Here is a 25,399-nt window from a genome sequence, read left to right as displayed (position 1 = left end):
GCCACCCGGGTTTACGCCATTCTCCTGCCTCAGCCTCCCGAGTAGCTGGGACTACAGGCGCCGCCATCACGCCCGGCTAGTTTTTTGTATTTTTAGTAGAGACGGGGTTTCACCATGTTAGCCAGGATGGTCTCGATCTCCTGACCTTGTGATCCGCCCGTCTCGGCCTCCCAAAGTGCTGGGATTACAGGCTTGAGCCACCGCGCCCGGCCTTAAATAGCTGTTCTTAAAAACTGATGTAGTAGTGAAAATTTTACCTATTCAGCCTGAAATAATGAACTAGTTCTAATGCTACAGTTACTTTTCCTACCGAAGGATAGGTACCTTTAGGCCTAATTATTTCCCCAATGTGCTCTAAGCATAATACCACTATATTAGAGCCAATCTGAAAAACAGAAACAGAAAGATTAAATTGCCTTCCGATCATAGAACTTTCCATCTCAGGCAATGCTATCTCTGGACTGCTACTCTTTTGAAATTATTACTATTTCTTATTTCATTGATATATAACTTATGTAAGATACATAAATTTTAAGTGTATAGCTTAATGGATTTTTTAGATATGCAACCATCCAAGTAATCACTATCCAGATCAAAGATGCAGAACATTTCCTTGTGCCCTTTCCAGTGAATACTTCCTTCCCTTCCCAACAGGTATCACTATTTTGATAGCTCAGTTTTGCCTATTCTTGACCCTCATTTAAAAATATGAACTAATATGAACTAGCCAGGCGCGGTGGCTCATGCCTGTAATCCCAGCACTTTGGGAGGAGGAGGCAAGTGGATCACAAGGTCAGGAGATCAAGACTGGCCTAGCCAACATGGTGAAACCCCACCTCTACTAAAAATACAAAAATTAGCTAGGCATGGTGGCGGGCACCTGTAGTCCGAGCTACTCGTGAGGCTTAGGTAGCAGAATCGCTTGAACCCAGGAGGCGGAGGTTGCAGTGAGCCAAGGCTGAACCACGGCATCCCAGCCTGGGTGACAGAGTGAGACTCCATCTCAAAAAAAAAAAAAAGAACTAATATAGTATCTACTCTTTTATGTCTGTTTTCTACTCAACAATATATTGTTTAGATTATCCAACTGCATTTATAATTTCATTTTTTATTTCTGTGTAGTATTCCTTTTCACAAATACACCATTTTTTTCTGTTGATAGACATCTGGGTTGTTTTCAGGGTTAAGCTATTAAGAATAAAGTTGCTGTGAACATGTTTTTGGTGAACATATGCAATCATTTCTGTTGTGTACATATCACAGAGTGGAATTTACCTGGTCATAGGTTAGGGGGGACATGTTTATCTTTAGTAGGTACTGCTAGTTTTCCAGTGGCTCAATTAATTTACACTCTCACTAGCAATAAAGTTATCCACATCCACTGGGCAAGGTGGCTCACAGCTATAATCCCAGCACTTTGGGAGGCTGAGGCAGGTGGATCACTTGAGGTCAGGAGTTTGAGAGCAACTTGGCCAACATGGTGAAAACCGGTCTCTACCAAAAATACTAAAAAAATTAGCCAGGTGTGGTGGTGCATTCCTGTAAACCCAGCTACTCAGGAGGCTGAGGCACAAGAGTTGCTTCAACGTGGGAGGTGGAGGTTGCAGTGAGTCGAGATCCTGCCACTGCACTGCAGCTTGGGCGACAGAGCAAGACTATCTCAAAAAAAAAACCAAACAAACAAAGAAAAAAACAAAAGAGTTATCCACATCCTTGCCAACTCTTACTGGCAATTTGGACATCTTCTTTTGTGAAGTGACTGTTCAAATCTTTTGCCTCCTTTTATTTTATTTTTTTGAGACGGAGTTTCACTTTTGTTGCCCAGGCTGGAGTGCAATGGTGCAATCTCAGCTTACCACAACTTCCACCTCCCAGGTTCAAGTGATTCTCCTGCCTCAGCCTCCCGAGTAGCTAGGATTACAGGCATGTGCTGCCACGCCCAGCTTATTTTGTATTTTTAGTAGAGACGGGGTTTCTCCATGTCGCTCGGGCTGGTCTTGAACTCCAGACCTCAGGTGATCCACTCACCTCAGCCTCCCAAAATGCTGGGATTACAGGCATGAGCCACCACGCCTGGCCTTTGCTTCCTTTTAAATTGGATTCTTTCTTTTACTCTGCATAAATACTTGATATATTCTGAATATGAGTTAGATATATGTATTGTAAATATCTTCTCCCAGTCTGTGGAATGCCTATTATGAAATCATGTTTTTTGATGAAAAGAAGTTCCTAATTACAGTGGAGACCAATTATTCATTTTTTAAATGTTTAGTACTTTTTATGGGCAACTACTTTTTTTGGGGAGGGTCAGCAAACTCTAAAAATTTCCTCTCTTGTAAAAACAATTTTTTTTAATATTACCTTTACCTACTTCTAAGATTTGGGATGGCTCACAATAAAACCATAACCCCATTAAAATAAGTTATAAAACAATCATTACCACCACTACCAAGGGAAAGGGAAGGTATAGAAGTTGTAATGAGAAAATGGAGAACTGTTAACAATGACAGGAGCCTCAGGCAAAAGGAAGCTACTGAAATTGAGACTAAAACTTAGCTATCAGCTTCTTGGCAAAATAAAATAAGATTTCTTAAGTCCCAAAAACAAAAACAAAGGACAGACTGAACTTGGAAAGTTTCTTTCTTTTTCATTATAATATTACTTATTAATACTTTAAATTTACTTTTCTTCACTATACACCATGATTCTTCATGGGAGGTTTCTTGACATAAAAAGGAACCACTTCGGGCCAGGCATGGTGGCTCACACCTATAATCCTAGCACTTTGGAAGGCTGAGGTGGGAGGATCGCTTGAGCCTAGGAATTTGAGACAAGCCTGGACAACATGGTGAGATCCTGTCTCTATCAAAAACAAAAGCAAAAACAAAAAGGAACCACTTTTTTAATGTGGTTACCTCTTGATTATTCAATTTCATAAACGGGGTAGAGAATTAAGAACAGTGGGTAAACTTAAAAGCTACTTGTATTTCATTTTAAAATGCACTTTCACATGAATGAGGCCAAAGTCAAATTTATAACACTCTAAATAACAAAATTTAAACTGTGGAGACCTGATTGAGGAGAAATTGGGAATTTCATGCAGGTAAGTCCAATGTGAGATTTGCAACACTCAAATAATTAGATTTCAAAATGGAGATCTCACTCGAAGAAACTGGCAACTGAGAGTGCAAAGCACCAAGCACATTTTAGCTGTTTTTGTTTTGAGACGGAGTCTCACTTGTTCACCCAAGCTGGAGTACAATGGTGCGATCCTGGCTCACTGCAAACTCTGCTTCCCGGGTTCAAGTGATTCTCCTGCCTCAGTCCCCTGAGTAGCTGGGATTACAGGTGCGCACCACCACGCCTGGCTGATTTTTGTATTTTTGGTAGAGATGGGGTTTCACATGTTGGTCAGGCTGGTCTTGAACTCCTGACCTCGTGATCCGCCCACCTTGGCCTCCCAAAGTGCTGGGATTACAGGCATGAGCCACCACGCCCGGCCTCAGCTGTTTTTTTAAAATTAATTATTACTATTTTTTATAGAGACGGAGTTTGATCACGTTGCCCAACCTGGTCTAGAACTCTTGGGCTCAAGCAATTCTCCCACCTCAGCCTCCCAAACAGTTCGGATTAGTGGCATGAGCCACTGTGCTGGGTCCAGATTTAGGTTTTATATCATTTCTAAGTTTGCCACACACTAGATTCACACTTACCCTGCTTGTAAGACTAATAAAGCAACAAAAAAGTTAAACTGGCGCTGGGCATGGTGGCTTATGCCTATAATCCTAGCACTTTGGGAGGCTGAGGTGGACAGATCACTTGAGGCCAGGAGTTCAAGACCAGCCTGGGCAACATGATGAAACCCTGTCTCTACTAAAATACAAAAAAAAAAAAAAAAAAAAGAAAAAAGAAAAAAAATTAGCTGGGTGTGGTGGCGCACACCTGTACTCCCAGCTACTTGGGAGGCTGAGGCAGAAGAATCACTTCAGCCCAGGAGGTGGAGGCTGCAGTGAGCCAAGATCGTGCCACGGCACTGCAGCCTGGGCTACAGGGAGACTGTCACCTCCCCCCCCCAAAAAAGAAAAAAAAGTTAAACTAGCAACTACCCCTTGTCAACCCCATTTTCATCCATGAAAACGTTAGGATTATAGGATAAGCGCATGCGACAGCCACTGACAATTCTTGGTACAAAAAACTGATGCAAATGGTCCACACCACTTTTGAAAATAAATTTAAAAGTCCTCAAAAAATGGCAGGTGGTTCAAGACTTCAGTTTCTCAAAGACAGAAATTTTTGTCTGTTCCACCATTCTCTTTTGCTTCTCCCAAACAAGTGATACGTATCTATATTATGAAAATATTTCAACCAGAATTTTTTTTTTTTTTTTTTGAGACAGAGTTTCCCTCTTTTTGCCCAGGCTGGAGTGCAATGGCACGATCTCGGCTCACCACAACCTCCGCCTCCCGGGATCAAGCGATTCTCCTGCCTCAGCCTCCCAAGTAGCTGGGATTACAGGCATGCGCCACTACCCCGGCTAATTTTGTATTTTTAGTAGAGACGGGGTTTCTCCATGTTGGTCAGGCTGGTCTTGAACTCCCGACCTCAGGTGATCCACCTGCCTCGGCCTCCCAAAGTGCTGGGATTACAGGCATGAGCCACCGCGCCCGGCTCAACCAGATTTTTTTAACAACTACTTTAGGGTTTCATCACAACCTTTACTTCTACTATAAAACAGTATAAGAAGCTATTATTACAGCTGTTTGACAGTTGGGGAAACTATGACATACAACGATGAAGTAATGTGCCCAACGTCTGAGTCACAGAAAAACTGAAACACATATCCTACTCAACTCTTTTTATGTTCTCTAGCAGCTATTTCCTTTCTTCCTGGCATTAGCAAAACAAGCCGACACTGTGTAGGTAAAGGTAACCACAAACTTTTTATTAAAGTAGTAAATTTAGGCCAGGCGCAGTGGCTCAGGCCTGTAATTCCAGCACTTTGGGAGGCCGAGGTGGGTGGATCACCTGAGGTCAGGAGTTTGAGACCAGCCTGGCCAATATGGTGAAACTATATCTCTACTAAATATACAAAAATTAGCCGGGCATGGTGGCACACGCCTGTAATCCCAGCTACTCGGGAGGCTGAGGCAGGAGAATCGCTTGAACCCGGGAGGCGGAGGTTGCAGTGAGCCGACATCGCACCACTGCACTCCAGCCTGGGCGACAAAGCGAGACTCTGTCTCAAAACAAAACAAAACCAGTAGGAAATATAAATGAAACAAATTTAAAAAGACCCCTTCAACAGAGTTCGTTACAGGAATGAACACACGCTGTTCCTCGGTCAACCCTCTGCTAGGTAAGCTCCTCCCCTCACCCCAATTTCTTCAGCTGCTGAAAAATTTTCTTCCCACTGCGATCCTTTAAGATCACTGTAGTTATCTCTCCCCAGAGAAAGGAGACAATTTCACTCTGTCTTCTAATCCAGAATCACTTTTCTCTTTAAATAGGTTATCTCTTTCCAATAGCTTGCTTTTCTGATGACAGCAACTTCCCAAGACTTCCCCAGATAGTCCCCATAGGCTCTAGAAGCAGCTGCCACTTTTCTCTAAACACCAATTGCGGCCCTTAGTTCCCAGCCCCCGTCCCTGGAGTCCGTGCTCTCCTCCCCACCACCCTACCCCACCGCTGCCTCAGGCCCTCCCCCCGCGGCGTCGGCAGCTCGTGCTCACCTCGGCCCCTGACAGGAAGGGATGCGAAGGCCCTGTGATAGTCAGGTAATTGTCATTTCCTCCGGGAAACTGGAAACCAAAAGAAAGCCGCGGGGATAAGTTAGGGGGAGCAGGGAATTAGCTTGGAGCGATGGCTTCTGACCCCGACATTCTGACAACACTCCCCAAACCCCGCTCTCTCTCCTCTCCCGTCAGTCGCCTCTCCACCCGGCTTCCCGTCTCTGCTTCAACCCGGTCGGCCGCGTTCTCTCGCCACCCTTCTTAGCTATCAGGTTCCTACCTCCATCTTCACACAACCGCTCCCACCGTCTCAGACCCTCATCCCTCCCACCGCCCCCACTGGTCTCGGAACTGCCGTCACTTCCGCAAGGACGTGCGTTACTCTCTGCTCATTGGAAGGAGCGCCGTGGGGCTGCAGCGAGTCAGGCGCTGGCCTATCGCCCCCTGGAGCTTGGAGGGATAATGGCATGTAGAAGTACTAGAGGTGTCCCTGGAGGTGGCGTTGGGTACTCCCGACCTAAGGAGGATTTCTGGGGAGAGCAATAGAGACGTGATCTGGGCTAGAGGAGCCGGAGAGGGTGGGCGGCCGGGAAGAAGAAGATCGGTAGATTGAGTGGCTAGAGAGGTTGGAGGTAAGTGGCTGTAGAAGTCCGGCGGACCCGGAACCCAGAGGACGCGACATCATGACTTATGCTTATCTCTTCAAGTATATCATCATCGGAGACACAGGTAACCCTCAGGTTGTTCGCCTTCAAGGCTGGGGCGGACATCCGAAGCTCCCAAATTGGGTGGCGGGGGCGGGGCTCACTTTGTGGGCTGGGCGATTCGAGACGGGCGGGGCGGTTCGGGGCGGCCAGGGGCGGGGCTCGGGGACCCCCCGCTTCTCTGGTCCGGGAAGTCCAGAGTCCGGATAGTGTTCCAGCGCTGCGTGACTCTGGGAGCGTGTTTTCTCTTTCAGGTGTGGGGAAGTCATGTCTCCTCCTGCAGTTTACAGATAAGCGGTTCCAGCCTGTCCACGACCTCACAATAGGTAAGTGCATCTACTTGTTCCAGAACAGATAAAACCTGACTAGCTAAATTGCTACAGTGGAAAGTTAGCAGCCTTCAGTGTTCAAAGTAAAAAGTTATCCCTCACTACTTTAAACTAGTCCAAAGTTATGTTAATGAAGTGGTTAATCAAACGTTGATATGTGGCGACTAGTGTAAGGGAGAGTATATAATTGAAAGGTAACTTTTTAGAGTGTGAGGTAGAGACTTGTCATATAATTTTTTTTCAAGTACAATTTTTTATGTTTATGGAAAATCCCACGAAAGCATAACTGCTTATTTGTAAACTCATCTGTGCTTTGCAGTAAATTAATACCAGCCTTACTTTTAAAAAGTAAACACCAATACATAGACATTTTTTATATTGGTGAAGAAGCAAATTGAAGAGTCATCCCTGCCTTAGAATTAATAGGCAAATAAAACTAAAAACTTTCCTTTTAAATAAAACAGTGTGTTAACAGTTCCTCATACCCACTGGGGATCCTGGAAAATATTAACATTTCCCACACATTTGTGATAAGGCATAGCCTGAAGGGGCTTTTAGCTACCCCCTCTTCATTATCTCCATAACCCCAGTCCAAATAAACAACATATATGAAACTAGCTTTGTTGCCATGCAAATGCAGTTTCTAAATAAAACTCCGACATCCCCATTCTTACAATATTGCTACTTCCAAGTCACACCTATGTGGAAATCTGAAGCTACCACTGTTCTAACGGATTTATTTAGAGTCAAATAATTGATGGGGTTAGAAAAGGATTTAGAAGGCAGTATCAACCAAAAGGTATTTTAAAGGGAATATTGAGTGAATTCTTACTTTGTGGTAGGGGCTAATGATACAATGCTTAACAAGGCAACAATGCTTAATTGTTCCTCTGGCAATTATTGGAGATATAAAATGTATTGTTAAAAAAAATTAGGTGGGCGTTGTGGCGTGCGCCTGTAAGGTACATACTGGGGAGGCTGAGGCAGGAGAATCACTTGAACTCGGGAGGTGGAGACAGTAGTGAGCCGAGATCGCACCACTGCACTCCAGACTGGGTGACAAAGCAAGAGACTCCATCTCAAAAAAAAAAAAAAAAAAAAAAAAAAAGTATTGTTTCTGAGAACCTATTTCTTAGGCTCTTTTCTTAAAGAAAAAAATCTGGAATTACAAAAAAATAAATATTGTTTTAAATAGAGACTAGAGAGTGACCGAGAAAGTGTCAGGAAGCATTTCCAGAATTTTTAGGAGTTTTTTGGAAAAGTTACAAAACTAAATGTTACCTAATCAAATTTAAGCATTAACTGACATTGCTAAAAAATTACCCTTTTAAATTTGACTTCTTAATTGGTTTTGTTTTCCCATATGTGCTTTTTGGTTACATTCCTGAGGTCATTAGAGCACAATTTTTTAATTCCGGAAGGGAAATGAAGAACCTTGAGAAACACAAAGTTAATTGGAGCAAATAGGCAGCAATAATGGAATTAGTGGCATTGAGTTCAGACAAAGGATGGGTATAACACATTGAGGAAAGGCAGGAACCTCCTCCCACTCCACATGGCTGCTGTTCATGAGAATCACATTCTTTCTCTTGGTCTTTACCAACAGGTGTGGAGTTTGGAGCTCGTATGGTCAACATTGATGGAAAACAAATCAAACTGCAAATCTGGGATACGGTGAGAGTACAAAATAATTTAGTCTCTGACCAACATCCAAGTATAGTAAGAAAAGCCAATGCAAAGGAAAGGGGCGATGAGGGTGGGACTAATAGTGGGGATAAAATAGGGGAAAGGTGAAATCAAAGAGATAGAGAAGCTTTTAATTCTATCTGTTACAGTTACAAATTCTGGATGCTATATCTTTGTGTTGTAAACTGTCCAAGTAATATATTAGTTTATTCTAGTAAAAGTAAAATCAAACTATAACTTTATAGCATGGAAAATAAATGTCTCCTTTTTATACATAAACGCTTTCTCCTTCCCCGTCTTGGTTGCTACTCTAGCAAGGGAATCATTACTGATGATTCCATGTGTATGCTTTCAAACTTTTTCTATGCATTTAGATACATACATATGAACAGGGAAATACAGGGAACACAGGTTGTGGAGACCTTTCCATATCCATACATAGAGATCTACTTCATTCCTAGAAATCTACTTCATTCCTTTTAACCACTGCGTAGTCATGGAATGTCAGTAGCATAATTTATGGAACCATCCTCCCTTTGATAGAAATTTGGGTTATTTTCCAATTTTTAATTATTGGAAAATTTCACTGAGCATTCTTTTTTTTTGAGACAGAGTTTCGCTCTTGTCACCCAGGCTGGAGTGCAGTGGTGTGATCTTGGCTGACTGCAACCTCCACCTCCTGGGTTCAAGCGATTCTCCAGCCTCAGCCTCCTGAGTAGCTGGGATTACAGGCACCCACCACCACACCTGGCTAATGTTTTTTGTATTTTTTTTTTTTATTTTTTATTTTTTTGAGACAGAGTCTTGCTCTGTCATCCAGGCTGGAGTGCAGTGGCATGATCTCAGCTCACTGCAAGCTCTGCCTCCCGGGTTCACTCCATTCTCCTGCCTCAGCCTCCTGAGTAGCTGGGACTACAGGCTCTCGCCACCATGCCTGGCTAATTTTTTGTATTTTTAGTAGAGACGGGTTTTCACCATGTTAGCCAGGTTGGTCTCGATCTCCTGACCTCGTGATACACCCGCCTCGGCCTCCCAAAGTGCTAGCATTACAGGTGTGAGCCACCGCGCCCAGCCGTTTTTTTGTATTTTTAATAGAGATGGGGTTTTGCCATGTTGGCCAGGATGGTCTTGAACTGACCTCAGGTGATCCACCCACCTGAGTCTCTCAAAATGCTGGGATTACAGGCATGAGCCACAGTGCCTGGCCTGAACATTCTTATTTACTAAAATCTTTATGCAAATGTTTGAGAATTTTTGTGATACCTGCGCAGAAATGGAAATTCTATCAAAAACTTGTACATATTTTCAAATTTGGTATATGTAGTAATGCCAAAATTTAGTTTGGCTTAGTGTAATTTTGCCCTATCCAGATAAATTGCTTCAGTGTGCATTATCTCATTTGATTTGTACCTTTTTCCCCCTAAGTAAAATAATACCTTAGTCTCCATTCTAGTTAAAGGGAGCTAGCAAATAGTTCATAATATCTGGCTAAAATCTCTTTCTTTTTTTACTTACTTCTTATTATGTGATTCTGTTTCTTCTCTGAACTGAGAGCTGAAGCCATTATATCTACAAACAGTGTACAAATTATTTTTCCTTTTTTTCTTTTCCTCCCTTTCCTCCCCTTCCTTCCCCAGTGCTCCTTACCACACACAAGTGTATGTCTTAAAAGTAGTTGAAGCTTAAGTCTGTCTGTCTATCCATCCATCCATCCATATCTACAGATCTATCCCCCGCCCCGCTGCACTGGGGAATTTTTGTATTTTTTGTAGAGACGGGGGTTTCAACATGTTGCCCAGACTGGTCTCGAACTCATGGACTCAAGCGATCTGCCCTCCTCAGCCTCCCAAAGTGTTGGGATTGCACCTGGCCAAAATGAATATTTTGATGCTAGGAAAAAACCCAATAAGTGCCATTTAATAGAATGGTCATGGCAGTGGCCTTTTTTTTTTTTTTTTTTGTAAGTGCTCATATGGGACATGGTTGGATCGTGAAAGTAAGAAAGTTGAGAGCTTGATTCTGCTAAGAGAGAGCATAAAAAGAAAAACAAAAGAGGAAAGTTGAGAGCCACTACTTTGGACAGAATTCTTAAGAACTACACGGTCGGCCGGGCGCGGTGGCTCAAGCCTGTAATCCCAGCACTTTGGGAGGCCGAGACGGGTGGATCACGAGGTCAGGAGATCGAGACCATCCTGGCTAACAGGGTGAAACCCCGTCTCTATTAAGAAATACAAAAAACTAGCCGGGCGAGGTGGCGGGCGCCTGTAGTCCCAGCTACTCGGGGAGGCTGAGGCCGGAGAATGGCGTGAACCCGGGAGGCGGAGCTTGCAGTGAGCTGAGATCCGGCCACTGCACTCCAGCCTGGGCGACAGAGTGAGACTCCGTCTCAAAAAAAAAAAAAAAAAAAAAGAAGAACTACACGGTCATCCAACTGGCCTAGATCTTTTCTCTTCCCTCTTAAAACTGTCTTGAGATTAATATTTGCTAAATCATAAAAAGAAACCAGTTTCAGAATACTGTGGTTTTCTATTTATTTTGAAAATTTTAAAAGATTCATACCTATAATGTTGTGTCCATCTAGTCTGTCGCCTTTTGGTGACCTGGTCATTTCTCCCTTGTCAGCCTTGATCTCCTTGATCTCCTGCCCATTGTTTACCCATCTTAGCTTCCCACTTTATTGACCCATTCTCTCACTTACTTCCAAAGCCATCCTACGTGAAAATGTTGAGGGATTACCGTGATAGGTGTTTTAAAGAGATCAGGTTGTCCAAACATTTTTGTTGTCTTTGTTCTGACATTTATATGGATTTAGAGAAGAATATTTTAAAAAATCGTGTGTGTGTGTGTGTGTGTACGTATTCCTAAATTATCATGCTAATGAATAGGTATTTTACTGTAACATATAAAATACTGATCAAATAATATCAATTTAGTTTGTATTTTACTTCGGAATGCATTTAAAAAAATTTTTTTCGTTAATAAACCCTTCATTGGAAGGAATGCATTTTGATTTTTAGGAAAATAGTGTATCTGACTTTCTAGGAGTTGATACTTCAAACTGTGTATCTTAAACAGTATAGTATGATGCTTCCACTTGGGAGAGATTAGAAAGCTATTAATTATCTTATCAAACCTTCATCTAGGCTGGGTGTTGTGGCTCATGCCTGTAATTCCAGCACTTTGGGAGGCCGAGGCGGGCAGATCACCTGAGGTCAGGAATTCAAGACCAGCCTGGCCAACATGATGAAACCCCGTCTCTACTAAAAATGCAAAAATTAACCAGGCGTGGTGGTGGGTGCCTGTAATCCCACCTACTTGGGAGGCTGAGGCAGGAGAATCATTTGAACCTGGGAGGCGGAGGTTGCAGTGAGCCAAGATCATGCCACTGCACTCCAGCCTGGGCAACAGAGCGAGACTCTCAAAAAAAAAAAAAAAGAAAAAAAAAAAACCTTCATCTTAGTTCTTTGCTGCTGCGGATTTTCTTTTTTCTTTCTTTTTTTTTTTTTTTGACAGGGTCTTGCTCTGTCACCCAAGCTGGAGTGCAGTGGCACCATCTCCACTCATTGTACCCTCAACCTCCCCAGTTCAAGCAGTCCTCCCACCTCAGCCCCCCAAGTAGCTGGGACTACAGATGTGCGCCATCACACCTGGCTAATTTTTTGTATTTTTTTTAGAGACGTGGTTTCACCATGTTGCCCAGGCTGGTCTCGAACTCCTGAGTTCAAGTGATCTGCCCACCTCGGCCTTCCAAAGTGCTGGGATTACAGGCATGAGCCACAGTGCCCAGCCTGCCACTGCAGATTTTTTTTACTGGGGATGGACAAGGACACCTGAGACTGATACAGACAAGCCCAGGTTGAACTGCTCACTCTTTCTAGCTTACTGGTTCACAGACTTTGATTCATGAACTGGATTGAGATGAAGTAGAGTGATTTTTTTTTTTTTTTTAATTTAGACGGAGTCTTGCTCTGTTGCCTAGGCTGGAGTGTAATAGCGCCATCTCGGCTTACTGCAACCTCCAGCTCCCGGGCTCAAGCAATTCTCCTGCCTTAGCCTCCTGAGTAGCTGGGATTACGGGCGCACGCCACCACGCCCAGCTAATTTTTGTATTTTTAGCAGAGACAGGGTTTCACAATGTTGGTCAGGCTGGTTTCAAACTCCTGACCTCGTGATCTGCCTGCCTTGGCCTCCCAAAGTGCTGGGATTACAGGCATGAGCCACTGCACCTGGTGAATGATATGATTTTAGAAGGTTTTCTGATGACCCACTGATAGCATTTTCAGCTGCTAAAGTTAAATGCTGCCATGTGATTGAACCATCATGTGGGCCTCCCCCAAACTTTCCCTTTTAGTTCTTGGTAGGCTGTGAGGGAAGTAGAGGGAGACTTTCAACTATAGCAGAAGAGGAGAAAAAGTAAACACTAAAAGGAAAACAAGACCCAAATAATGTAAGACATTAGGGAGTAAATATAAAACTTTTAAGTATTTTTTTAATCTTAACGTATTATTAGTATTATGACAAGGGACTTTAGAATTATTTTTTATTTTTAGATTCTGATGCTCTAACAGCTATGCAACTCCCTAAAATGTTTCTATGATTCTTTATAGAAAGAGATTCTTCTGTTGTTGGAAAATGAAGCTCAGAGTTAGTATACTGGAATTCTCTTCTCACCTGCAAACCCCAGTTTAGGTTATATGATATAGTGGCTAAGAGGACAAGTTTTTGTGCTAGGAAGTACTAAGATCCTAAGTTTAAACTATGGTTCTAGCACTTAATAAGCTTTATGATTTGGGGCTGTTTATTAAACTTATGTGAGCCTCATTTTCCCCATTTTTAAAAGGGAGTAATAGGCCAGGCACAGAGGCTCAAGCCTGTAATCCCAGCACTTTGGGAGGCGGAGGCGGGCGGATCACGAGGTCAGATTGAGACCATCCTGGCTAACACGGTGAAACCCCGTCTCTACTAAAAAATACAAAAAACTAGCTGGACGTGTTGGGGGGCGCCTGTAGTCCCAGCTACTCCGGTGGCTGAGGCAGGAGAATGGCGAGAACCCGGGAGGCGGAGCTTGCAGTGAGCTGAGATTCAGCCACTGCACTCCAGCCTGGGCGACAGAGCAAGACTCCATCTCAAAAAAAAAAAAAAAAAAAGAAGAAATAATATATGTAATTGCCTCTTATAGTTCCCAACACATTATATACGCCAAAAAGTAGTTTATAGTACTATTGCAGTGTTATAATTAGTATTACCACTATTATTGGTATTATACTATGAGAAAGCCATTTATCTTCCCACATCCTTAATCATGATTCTCCCATTTGTGACATATAAATTATAGTCTTACCTCCTTTTATACAAGGATATGAGGATACATTATTTCAAGAATGTGAAAACTTTCTTAATAGGATAGATTCAATGTACAGGGTATTCACATTATTTAAAAAATGTTTTTGTTTTCCCTAAAGGAAAAAAGAGAACTATTCCATCAATAAAGCAAAAGTACCCAGTATTATGGGGGCATTAATAAATTATTCAGTTTTAAATAGAACTTAATATCTTTGTCCAACTGGAAGTGAGAACATTTGGATGTTTCTAGGAAAACTCTATGCTGGGCCCTGGGCTGCTTTCTCTGTTCCTTATTCCTGTTTCCCGTGACAGGAGCTCAGCAAGGGACATCTAGGTAGTCCTGCATTATCAGTGGAATGCTAAAGGTCAGTTAGAAGATACTCAGTTTAAGTGCTTTTAATCTAATTTTTATATCGATTCATTGGAATGAAATTCCTGTTAGACCAGGTTTTGGCATTCTAAGATAACTTTCATTTTTATAGATAGAGAAATAGAACAGAAAGATTAATATGGTGTGTTCAATATCATATTTGGGATTGGAAAAAACGACATACACTCCGTTTCCAGTCCTATTTCCAGTTGTTCTTTCACGAGGATATTGGGAAATGTATGCAAATGTCTTTATCACGCTGACTGTGGGGTACCACGGGTATTTAGTGTCTGGGATCCAGGGTGCTAAACATCCACTAATCTGATGGACAGTCTCTCAGGAAGAGTAAGTGACTGCCCAAAATATGAATGCACTCCCATAGAAAAATACTGATTTCCCACTTGGGCTTCTTCTTGGGCAGGCATGTTTTCCTTCCCTAATTCTCTTCTTAATAGAAGTTCTTTTTTTAGTTAAGTCCTTTGTATTAGGGTGGCATGTGATCAAGTCAGTTCTGTGGAAATAACCTGGTTTTGTTGGGATTTTTTGTTGCCATGTTGGTGGGAAAGGCTGGGCAAGAATCCTTCCGTTCTATCACCCGTTCCTACTACAGGGGAGCAGCTGGAGCACTGCTGGTGTACGACATTACAAGGTGAGCCAGATCTGGTGCATGGGAGGGAGATTCTTCCCTACATCCTCTAAAGCTTTTTTTTTTTTCTATCTACTGATTCTATTAAGGATGTTAACTAGGAATGGCCTCTCTAATATTTTTCTTTACACATATGGCTTCCCCTCTTTTCCTATACACTTGGAGTTGTTTTGGCCTTTTGAAGTGTGTCTCTGACCCACATTCTACGTTTTTCTGCTGTAGGCGTGAAACCTTCAACCACCTGACCTCATGGTTAGAGGATGCCCGGCAGCACTCTAGTTCCAACATGGTTATCATGCTCATTGGGAATAAGAGGTAAAATTGTATCCATGTGAATAATAGTTAACAGGAGTCATCTAGGTACTCTATGCACGTTGAATATCTTGATCCCCAAACTTTCTCAGTTTATAGTAGTCTTAGTGTTTCAGTAAAAAAAAATTTTATTGTGATAAAATATATATGACATAAAATTTACCATTTTAACTAGTTTTGAATGTACAGTTCTGTAGCATTAAGAATATTCATTGTTCCGCAGCCATCACCAACATCCATCTCCAGAACTTTTTCATCTTCTCAAACTCTATACACATTCAACACTAACTCCCCATCTTCCCTCCCCAACCTCCCTCATCCCTCAGCCCCTGACAGCCATCATTCTACTTTCTTTCTCTATGAATTTGACTACTACTGGTACCTCATACAAGTGGACTCATGTAATATTTGTGCTTTTGTGACTGGCTTATTTCACTTAGCATAATGTCTTCAAGGTTTATCCATATTGTAGCATGTGTCAGAATTTCCTTCCTTTTTAAAGATGAGTAATATTCATTGTATGCATATACCACATTTTGTTTATCCATCTGTCCACGGACAGTTGGGTTACTGCCATCCTTTGACTATTGTGAATAATGCTGCTATGAACATGGATCTGTTCAAGTCCCGGCTCTGAATTCTTTTGGGTATATGCCCAGAAGTGGGATTGCTGGATCATATGGTAATTCTGTCTTTTAGTTTTTGAGGAACTGCCATACCATTTTCCATGGCAGCTGTCTTATTTTACATTATTTCCAGCAATGTACAAGGATTCCAGTTTCTCTACATCCTTAACAACACTTGTTATTCTCAGTAAATTTTTCTTGACACCCATAGGCCAAAAGAAATGCCTAATAGTTTTATTAAATAGTTATACCCAAACAACATGAGTATTTTTTATAACGACTTAGTAATTGTTCGAAAATAAAAAGGCCAGGCACAGTGGTGTATGCCTGTAATCCCAGCTCTGGAAGGATTGCGTGAGCACAGAAGTTGAAGACCAGCCTGGGCAATATAGTGAGGCCTTGTTTATACAAAAAAATTTTTAAATGAGGTGGGAGGATCACTTGGGCCTGTGAGGTTGAGGCTGCAATGAAGCCATAATTGTACCACTGCACTCCTGCCTCAGCAACAGAAGTGAGACCCTGTATTAAAAAAAAAGAAAAAATATGCTGGGCGTGGTGGCTCACGCTTATAATCCTAGCACTTTGGGAGGCCAAGGCGGGCAGATCACGAGGTCAGGAGTTCGAGACCAGCCTGGCCAATAATATGGTGAAACCCCATCTCTACTAAAAAAATACAAAATGTAGCCAGGCATAGTAACACATGCTTCTAGTCCTAGCTACTCAGGAGCTTGAGGCAGGAGAATTGCTTGAACTGGGGAGGTGGATTTAGCAGTGAGCTGAGATAGTGCCACTGCACTCCATCCTGGGCGACGGAGTGAGACTTTGTCTCAAAAAAAAAATAAAAAATTGTTTTTAAATCTCATTCTTAAATAGCAACGGTTACTTACTAAAGACCTCTGTGTGTCTGCTGGGCACTGCATAGCTTCTCAAACCTTGAAATCATGATTGCACACTGCTACTGTCATTTCCCATTCCATATTGATTTTTGTGTAGTGCTTCCTTTTTTATAACAGCAACTGCCAAAAACAACTTCTCAGAAATATGAAGGTATTGAATGAATTTTATCATGATCTGATGTTGACATTGCAAATTGTCTTAAGCTTGTAATTCATGTAGTATCCTTGTGTTGAGTGTTACTGTGTTTTCGTCAAAAGTTTAAAGTATCCCATGGTACCCTTGTGAGTTTGTAGTAGTGCCCAGAGTGTACTATTTGAGAACCGTGGCCACAGGCTAATTGTTTTTGTTTGTTTTTGTTTCATTTTGTTTGAGATGGAGTTTCACTCTTGTCACCCAGGCTAGAGTGCAATGGCATGATCTCGGCTCACCACAACCTCCACCTCCTGGGTTCAAGCGATTCTCCTGCGTCAGCCTTCCAAGTAGCTGGGATTACAGGCATGTGCCACCACATCTGGTTAATTTTTTTGCATTTTTAGTATAGACGGGGTTTCTCCATGTTGGTCAGGCTGGTCTTGAACTCCTGACCTCAGGTGATCCACCCGCCTTGGCTTCCCAAAGTGCTGGGATCACAGGCATGAGCCACCACACCCAGCCTGCTAATTGTTTTTATGGTATCAGTCAATTTATTGAAAACTACTGTGCCAGACTCTGAGTTTGCAAGGTGGAAAAAAGTCATGCCCCTGCTCTTACGGAGCTTACAGTCTAGTGAGGGCATAGATGTTATTAAATATAAAATTATTTTTATCAAATTGTCAATTGTGATAAATGCAATGGAGGAAAAAGGGTGCTATGAAAGAATAACAGGGTACCTACTTTTGGTTAGGAGTGGTATTAAGCTGGGATCTGAAGGATGGGCAAGAGCCTGCTGGGCAAAGATTTTTTAAAAGGGTGTTACTTAGGGGGAACAAACTATACAAATGCCTTGAACTTGGAAGAAGCTTGACACTTTTATTGAAAGAAACCTAGTATGATTGGACTAAATGCAAGATGAGGTTGGAAAAGTAGGTAGGGACTAGATTTCATAGCACCTTAGGGGCCTGAGTAAGGGTTTTGGATTTTATTCTAAATACATGGAAATTGAAGCTTGGGCGATGGGGGATTAAAAATAATAATAAATAAATACACTGGAAGCATTTTAAAGTTTTAAGTAGAGAGTGGCTTGATCAGATTTTAAAAGATCACTCTGGGCCGGGCGCGGTGGCTCAAGCCTGTAATCCCAGCACTTTGGGAGGCCGAGACGGGCGGATCACAAGGTCAGGAGATCGAGACCATCCTGGCTAACACGGTGAAACCCCGTCTCTACTAAAAAATACAAAAAAACCTAGCTGGGCGAGGTGGCGGGCGTCTGTAGTCCCAGCTACTCGGGAGGCTGAGGCAGGAGAATGGCGTGAACCCGGGAGGCGGAGCTTGCAGTGAGCTGAGATCCGGCCACTGCACTCCAGTCTGGGCGACAAAGCGAGACTCTGTCTCAACAAAAAAAAATAAAAAAAAATAAAAAAAAAAAAAAGATCACTCTGGAGGGGAACAAGGGCTGAAGTAGGATACCAGTTGCAATAGTCCACATGAGAAAGAATGGTGGGTTGGTCTAGGAAGTGACCCCGGAAAGAGAGAGAAAAGGATGATTTTAAGGTACATGTTGGAAGTACTTCACTTTGGAATGGATTAGATATTTGGAGTAGTGAGGAATGGGTATCAATAATAACACTTTGGATGTTGGCTTATGCCATTTACTGAGATACAGAAGCCTGGAGCAAACACAGGCTGGGGGAAAACAAGTTCCATTTTGATGTGTTAAGTTTGAAGTCCGTTTTAGGTATCAGTGTGGGAATAAAGAATTCACAAATGTACAAATCTGGTGCTTTTAGTCAAGCATCTGGGCTAGAGGTATAAATTTGGGAGGGTTGACATTTAGATAGTTCTTCGTGGTCTTCACACAGCTGATGGTATAACAAATTAAAATATTATAGATTTGTTGTTCTTTAATGGTCTTACACTTTTTTTTTCCAAGGAGTTGGAAAACTGGAAACCTCACAAATGAAAATTTTCAAATTGAAAAATACGAATCACGAACAGCCCAACCTTGCCTTATTCTTCAGTTTGTTTTTTTGGTTTTGTTTTTTTTTTTTTTTGAGACAAGGTCTCATGCTGTTGCCCAGGCTGGAGTACAGTGACATGCTCAGCTCACTGCAACCTCTGTTTCCATGGCTCAAGAGATCCTCTCACCTCAGCCTCTCAAGTAGCTGGGACTACAGGCATGTGTCACCACGCTCTGCTGATTTTTAAATTTTTTGTAGAGACAGGGTCTCACTGTACTGTGCAGGCTGGTCTTAAACTCCTGGGCTCAAGTAATCCTCCTGCCTCAGCCTCCCACAGTGCTGAGATTATAGGCATGAGCCACCACGCCCAGATCTTCAGCCTTTTATCCTGTTTTTCATAAGGTGTTTTGATGCCATTTTTATTCCCTTTCTCAGTCCTTAGCTCTATCTTTTTTCCCCCATATCATTTAATTTTATCCGTATCACTTTCTCTGAATTCCCTGGTGGCAAGCTGCTTTTATATGCACTAGTAATGAAACCAGTTAGAATTAAGACAACTGTGTTTTCCTTATTCCTGGCTCATTCTCTTCTTGTGGATTGATTCCAGTAGAAAAGGAAGATGCTCATCACTGCTGGATGGGACATCTTATGGCTTTTCTACTTTCTAGTAACTAGAGTTTTCCTTTTTTTTTTTTTTTCAAGATACAGTCTTGGTCTGTCACCCAGGCTTCAGTGCAATGGCACGATCTCAGCTCACTGCAGCCTCCACCTCCCATGTTCAAGCAATTCTCCTGCCTCAGCCTCCCGAGTAGCTGGGATTACAGGCGCCTGTCACCACACTCAGCTAATTTTTGTAGTTTTAGTAGAGACGGGATTTCACCATGTTGGCCAGGCTGATCTCGAACTCCTGACCTCGTGATCCACCTGTCTTGGCATCCCAAAGAGCTGGGATTACAGGCATGAGCCACTGTGCCCGACCGAGTTTTTTTTTTTTTTCATCATCATCTATACTTTGCTCTCCTTGATCTCATTGGAAAAACAAGCAATAGAGCATTAAGTTTTGTGTAACTATGGGGGCTTGCCTAACCCTTGATAAGCCTTTTTCTCTGTAATAGAGTGAGTTATTATCTTCAACTATGCAGCAGCTGTCCCAAAACTAAAGAATATTTTCCGGCCGGGCGCGGTGGCTCAAGCCTGTAATCCCAGCACTTTGGGAGGCCGAGACGGGCGGATCACGAGGTCAGGAGATCGAGACCATCCTGGCTAACACGGTGAAACCCCGTCTCTACTAAAAAATACAAAAAACTAGCCGGGCGAGGTGGCGGGCGCCTGTGGTCCCAGCTACTCCGGAGGCTGAGGCAGGAGAATGGTGGGAACCCGGGAGGCGGAGCTTGCAGTGAGCTGAGATCCGGCCACAGCACTCCAGCCTGGGTGACAGAGCAAGACTCCGTCTCAAAAAAAAAAAAAAAAAAGAATATTTTCCAAGAGGCTACAGAAATCAGTAACTCTATATAAGAGAGTATCTTGTAGGATCTATGTTCTTTATTAAATAACTGGCCATTGAAACCACGATGGAATTCTTTTAGAAATAGAGTTTCGTCTTTCACTTGGATCTTTTTTTAGTTTTCTTCTTAATTAATCTCTTGCAGTGACCTAGAGTCCCGCAGGGATGTGAAAAGAGAAGAAGGAGAGGCCTTTGCTAGGGAGCATGGACTTATATTCATGGAAACTTCAGCCAAAACAGCCTGCAATGTTGAAGAGGTACTATTTGGAAAACAGTGGGGAAAACTCTTTAGAGATTACACCATTATTTGTCCTTTTATTCAGAATTCTCTTCTCCTATAAGAAATGGGTAAAGAAAGGATGTCTTGGCTGGGCGCGGTGGCTCACACCTGTAATCCTAGCGTTTTGGGAGGCCAAGGCAGGCGGATTGTCTGAGATCAGGAGTTTGTGACCAGCCTGGGCAATATGGTGAAACCCCATCTCTACTAAAATACAAAAAATTAGCCGGTCATGGCAGCATGTGTCTGTAGTCCCAGTTACTCGGGAGGCTGAGGCAGGAGAATTGCTTGAACCCAGGAGGCGGAGGTTGTAGTGAACCGAGATCCTGCCACTGCATTCCAGCCTGGGCGACAGAGTGAGACTCCATCTCCAAAAAAAGAAAAGGGAAAGGATGTCTTGTGGTCATAGTGACTACCTCTCTCATTCCTTTTAAAGGAATTGTCCCATTTTCTTTTACCCTGATTCCCAAGGTTTTACTTTTGCTTTGGGTAATATTAGTTGGCAAGTGTGAATTAGACACCACACTTGTTACTAGTAAATCACTCTGGTTGGAGTGTCTAATGGACTCTACTGTAGTCATTCCTAGGCCTAGTGTTGATGGTAACTTCAGTAAGTAGTGGAGAATAGAGTGTGTTTGTTTTATTTATAGAAGATGCCAGCCTAGGAACATCTTGGGTCAGTACCAGAATACCACATAATCCTTTTTTTTTTTTTTAAACTACTCTTAATGGCTTTTACAAGGACATTTGGGGGACCTTCTGTGTTTTGTTTTGTTTTGTTGAGACTGAGTCTCGTTCTGTCGCCCAGGCTGGAGTGCAGTGGCACCATCTCAGCTCACTGCAACCTGGGCTCCCGGGTTTAAGCGATTTTCATGCCTCAGCTGCCCGAGTAACTGGAATTACAGGCATGCATCACCACGCCTGGCTGATTTTTGTATTTTTAGTAGAGACAGGGTTTTACCATGTTGGGCAGGCTGGTCTTGAACTCCTGACCTCAAGTGACCTGCTCGCCTCGGCCTCCCAAAGTGCTGGGATTACAGGCATGAGCCACTGCGCCCAGCCAACCATCTATGTTTTTTTACTGTTTTCTAATTCACCTTAGAAATTCAAATATGAATAATAATTAATATTCTCTTTCCCTCATTTCTCTACTTGAACTTGAGACTGATGATATGATTTATGTCTCTTTCAGGCCTTCATTAACACAGCCAAAGAAATATATAGGAAGATCCAACAGGGTTTATTTGATGTCCACAATGAGGTAAGAAAGGGTAGAAGTGCTGGCAGTTAACTTTGTTTTGTTCTGAATAGAACTGGAGGTTCCCTAGAATGGAATGCTTACATTCCCCATCTATCATTATACAATTTAAAAGCTCTGCCAATTCAACTTTTTTTTTTTTTTAAATCTAGGTACACAGAGACCTGTCATCATTTTCTGTTTTCCTCAAGTCTGACACCCAGAATGCTTAAAGAGATTATTGGTGATCTAAAAGACTTATACAATATGGGAGATTTTCTTGTCAACCTCAGTTTTTTACTATTCTAGAACATAAGGGAGGTATAATTCATAGTGGCTTAGGAGGGTAATTTCTATAAAGCAAATTCTGGAACAAAACAAAAAGAATCATATGCTACTTCTGCTCTTTGCCTCCTCCACTCTTACCTAATCACAACCTAATTCTGCACATAGCTATGACATTTAAGTATAATATGGTCCTCTAAAAATGAGCACAGGGGCCAGGTGTGGTGGCTCATGCTTATAATCCCAGCACTTTGAGAGGCTGAGCTGGGGAGATTGCTTGATGCCAGGACTTCAAGACCCACCTGGGCAACAAAGAAAGACCCCGTCTCTAAAATGAGCACTGGGTGCAGTGGTGCACCCGTAGTCTCAGTGACTTGGGAGGCTGAGGCAGGATCACTTGAGGCCAGAAGTTTGAGGCTATAGTGCACGCTGGTCATACCTGTGAATAGCCACTGCACTACAGCCTGGGCAATGTAGGGAGACCTCATTTCCTCAAGGAAAAAAAAAGTACACAAAAGCCACTTGTAGTCAACTAGAACATTTAGACCATAGGTAGTCATCTTATTCTTACTGTCATAGATTATTGTTCCACATCAGTCTGGCTAGGGCACCTGGTTACCTGCCAAGGTCAAATCTGCTTTTAGAAAATATAATTAATGATTCCTCCTTTCTCCCCTTTCTTTTTTCTTTCTACCCTGGGATACAAGCAGAGATAGCCCCCTCCTCTCTCTAATTCACTTTAACACTGAGGTGGGAACTATTGCCTCTTTTCTTTTACAGGCAAATGGCATCAAGATTGGGCCCCAACAGTCAATTTCAACATCAGTGGGACCCAGTGCCTCCCAGCGGAACTCTCGTGACGTAGGGTCCAACTCTGGCTGCTGCTGAACATCTGGCTTGAACTTTTTTTTTCCTTCCTGGAATAGCTTCAGATCAATAGGCTTAATGAAAGAGGTCTTTCTTGCTTTGGCTGAGAGCAGCCTCTTTTTAAAGTGTGATGTTTTGCCTTTCCACCTAAAGACCAGGAGAGAATTTGGGCCCTTACTGACCTGTCCTCCTTCAAGGACATGAGCATTCCGTATAGATTAGGGTTCTTCTTATCCTCCTATACTAATTTCTTAAATCGTTAGGATCAAAGTTGATTATCACAGTAGTTAAAAATAATAATTTCACGGTGGGGCGCCGTAGCTTATGCCTGTAATCCCAGCACTTTGGAAGGCCCACGCTGGGGGATCACCTGAGGTCAAGAATTCGAGACCATCCTGACCAACATGGAGAAACCCCGTCTCAACTAAAAATACAAAATTAGCTGGGTGTGGTGGTGCATACCTGTAATCCCAGGTACTCGGGAGGCCAAGGCAGGAGAATCACTTGAACCCAGGAGGCAGAGGTTGCGCTAAGCTGAAATTGTGCCATTGCACTCCAGCCTGGGCAAGAAGAGCGAAACTCTGTCTCGATAAATAAATATATATATATATATTTTTGAGACGGAGTCTTGCTCTGTCTCCAGGCTGGAATGCACTGGCACAATCTTGGCTCACTGCAGCCTCCACCTCCCGGGTTCAAGCAATTCTTCTGCCTCAACCTCCTGAGTAGCTGGGACTACAGGTGCGTGCCACCACGCCCAGCTCATTTTTGTATTTTTAGTATAGGCGGGGTTTCACCATGTTGGCCAGGATGGTCTTGATCTCTTCACCTCATGATCTGCCCACCTTGGCCTCCCAAAGTGCTGGATTATAGGCGTAAGCCACTGTGCCTGGCCTAAATAAATAATTTCATAAGCATATACAATCTGCTCCCCACTAAGAATTAGGGTCAAGGACGTTCTGCTTGAACACTTGGAATTACCCAGATTTGGTTGGCCTTTGGTTGATAGATCCTCTGCCTCAGAATTTCATTGAGTTTTTTCCTTCCTTGCCTTTGGGGGTCTACTTGCCACTTCCTAAGAATTCTTGTAGAAAGCAGTTCCTTCTACTTGCCCAAGAGCACTGAGTACTTCTCTACTATCCAATTGTTAGCTTCTATCTCTTAGTGTAACTTCAAAACTTTTAAGAGCAGTGGAGTTGGTCAGGGACATGTGGCCACTTATTATTACCTAAAGAAAACATTTGTTCCCTATTCATTTTATTTTAGGGACCAGATCTAACATTGTAGTGTCTTTCACCAGATAGACTTCTACTGTTTCATCAAACTCCCTTCTTAACTAGAACTAGACTTTCTACTCCAATCAGGCTAATCTGCTTGCTGAATGTGACGTATTTATTCCTAGTTCCATATGTGTGCACATGCCCTGCTCTCCACTAACTATACTTAAAAGTCCAAAAATTTTTTCTTTAGTAACAGACTTAGGTACTTCTAAGCAATTATTAACACAATATTCCTTAGTTTTCATATGTTGGTTATTCATATGTATATTTATATGTATATTTATTTTTATGTATGTTACTATGTAAATATGTTTTGCAGTTGTTTTTGTGTGGAATCTTGTCTTTCCATATAAGTTGTAAGCTCCTTGAGAGCAGGATCCATGTCATTCCTTTATTTTTATAAATCATTCCCCCATCATTCCTTTACAGTGCCTAGTGCTACTCATTATGTGTTCATTGAATTTGACTGACATACTTAAAAACTTAAGGTTTATTTTAGACTTTAAGGGAAACAAAAGACTTGAGTCCTCTCTTTGTAATTCTGCCCCTCTCATTTGTTTACCCTGGGTTTTATACTGTTCTTTTCCTTCTCCCCTCCCACCTTTCCGTGGCTCTTTGCCTCCATTCCATGAGGCATACAGTAAGGCTACCTGCTAGTAAGCAGTCAGATAAGTGGGCCATTCTCTTTTCTCTTTTCAGAGCATATAATACTATCTTAGCCAAATTTGCCTTTGCTTCACTCATCATGCAGCCTTCTGGATTGGTTGCTATATGTATCTTTTTTCCTTGATTTCCCACTCTCTTCCACAGCACTGAGGTCTCATGAATTTTTCTACTTTCTTTTTGCTGTTGATGAATTGTTTCATTATTAAATATATGCATGTATCAAAGCTGTTCATACTCCATGTGTCATTTCTGGTTGTATCCCAAACATTAGTAGATACTCTCCTCTTAGGGAATTAAATCAAAGATAATGAAGAAGCCTCTTTGGGATTCATTTTGTACTAGATTCTGACCCCAGTAGTAGTAGTAATAGTTAACAGTGCACCACAGGAAGTTGGAAGATATTTGAGGTATTGCTTTGGTTATGCTTTTGTTTTTAAAATCCTACTTGATTCCAGAAAGGATTTGAAGCTGTTGAATTTGGAGTTAGCCTGCCCCTTTACCTATGGGACAAAACTGAAGTAATAATAACTGGTTTCTGTACAGAA

At 42.4% G+C, this 25,399-nt stretch overlaps 2 protein-coding genes across 5 annotated transcripts in view; one reads left to right on the top strand and one right to left on the bottom strand.

The window, feature by feature from the left end:
• Nucleotides 1-6,119, bottom strand: part of TOX4 (TOX high mobility group box family member 4) — a 19,663-nt gene extending 13,544 nt beyond the window's left edge. The window contains exons 1-2 of one of the 3 annotated variants that reach the window (XM_025393050.1): nucleotides 6,010-6,119; nucleotides 5,730-5,798 (exon numbers count right to left, since the gene is read on the bottom strand). In XM_025393050.1, coding sequence (XP_025248835.1) covers nucleotides 5,730-5,798; nucleotides 6,010-6,015 — 75 coding nt within the window. In that variant the 5' untranslated portion in view covers nucleotides 6,016-6,119. The remainder of the gene's footprint in view (nucleotides 1-5,729; nucleotides 5,799-6,009) is intronic. The other 2 variants (XM_025393053.1, XM_025393051.1) reach the window with 2 other exon arrangements.
• Nucleotides 6,120-6,300: 181 nt separating this feature from the next.
• On the top strand, nucleotides 6,301-25,081 carry RAB2B (RAB2B, member RAS oncogene family). 2 transcript variants are annotated; one of them, XM_025392888.1, is made up of 8 exons: nucleotides 6,301-6,458; nucleotides 6,688-6,759; nucleotides 8,369-8,436; nucleotides 14,728-14,810; nucleotides 15,030-15,122; nucleotides 20,388-20,499; nucleotides 21,712-21,780; nucleotides 22,822-25,081. In XM_025392888.1, exons 1-8 carry the CDS (start codon nucleotides 6,413-6,415, stop codon nucleotides 22,927-22,929), a joined length of 651 nt encoding a protein of 216 aa, XP_025248673.1. In that variant the 5' UTR covers nucleotides 6,301-6,412; the 3' UTR covers nucleotides 22,930-25,081. The 2 variants fall into 2 exon arrangements, with proteins under 2 accessions (XP_025248673.1, XP_025248674.1); XM_025392889.1 differs by lacking the exon at nucleotides 6,688-6,759 and having other exon boundaries at nucleotides 6,331-6,458; nucleotides 22,822-23,259.
• The last annotated feature ends 318 nt before the right edge of the window (nucleotides 25,082-25,399 follow it).

Source organism: Theropithecus gelada, chromosome 7b (assembly GCF_003255815.1).
Source record: "Theropithecus gelada isolate Dixy chromosome 7b, Tgel_1.0, whole genome shotgun sequence".
NCBI lineage: Eukaryota > Metazoa > Chordata > Mammalia > Primates > Cercopithecidae > Theropithecus > Theropithecus gelada.
This window is presented reverse-complemented; position numbering and strand designations above follow the sequence as displayed.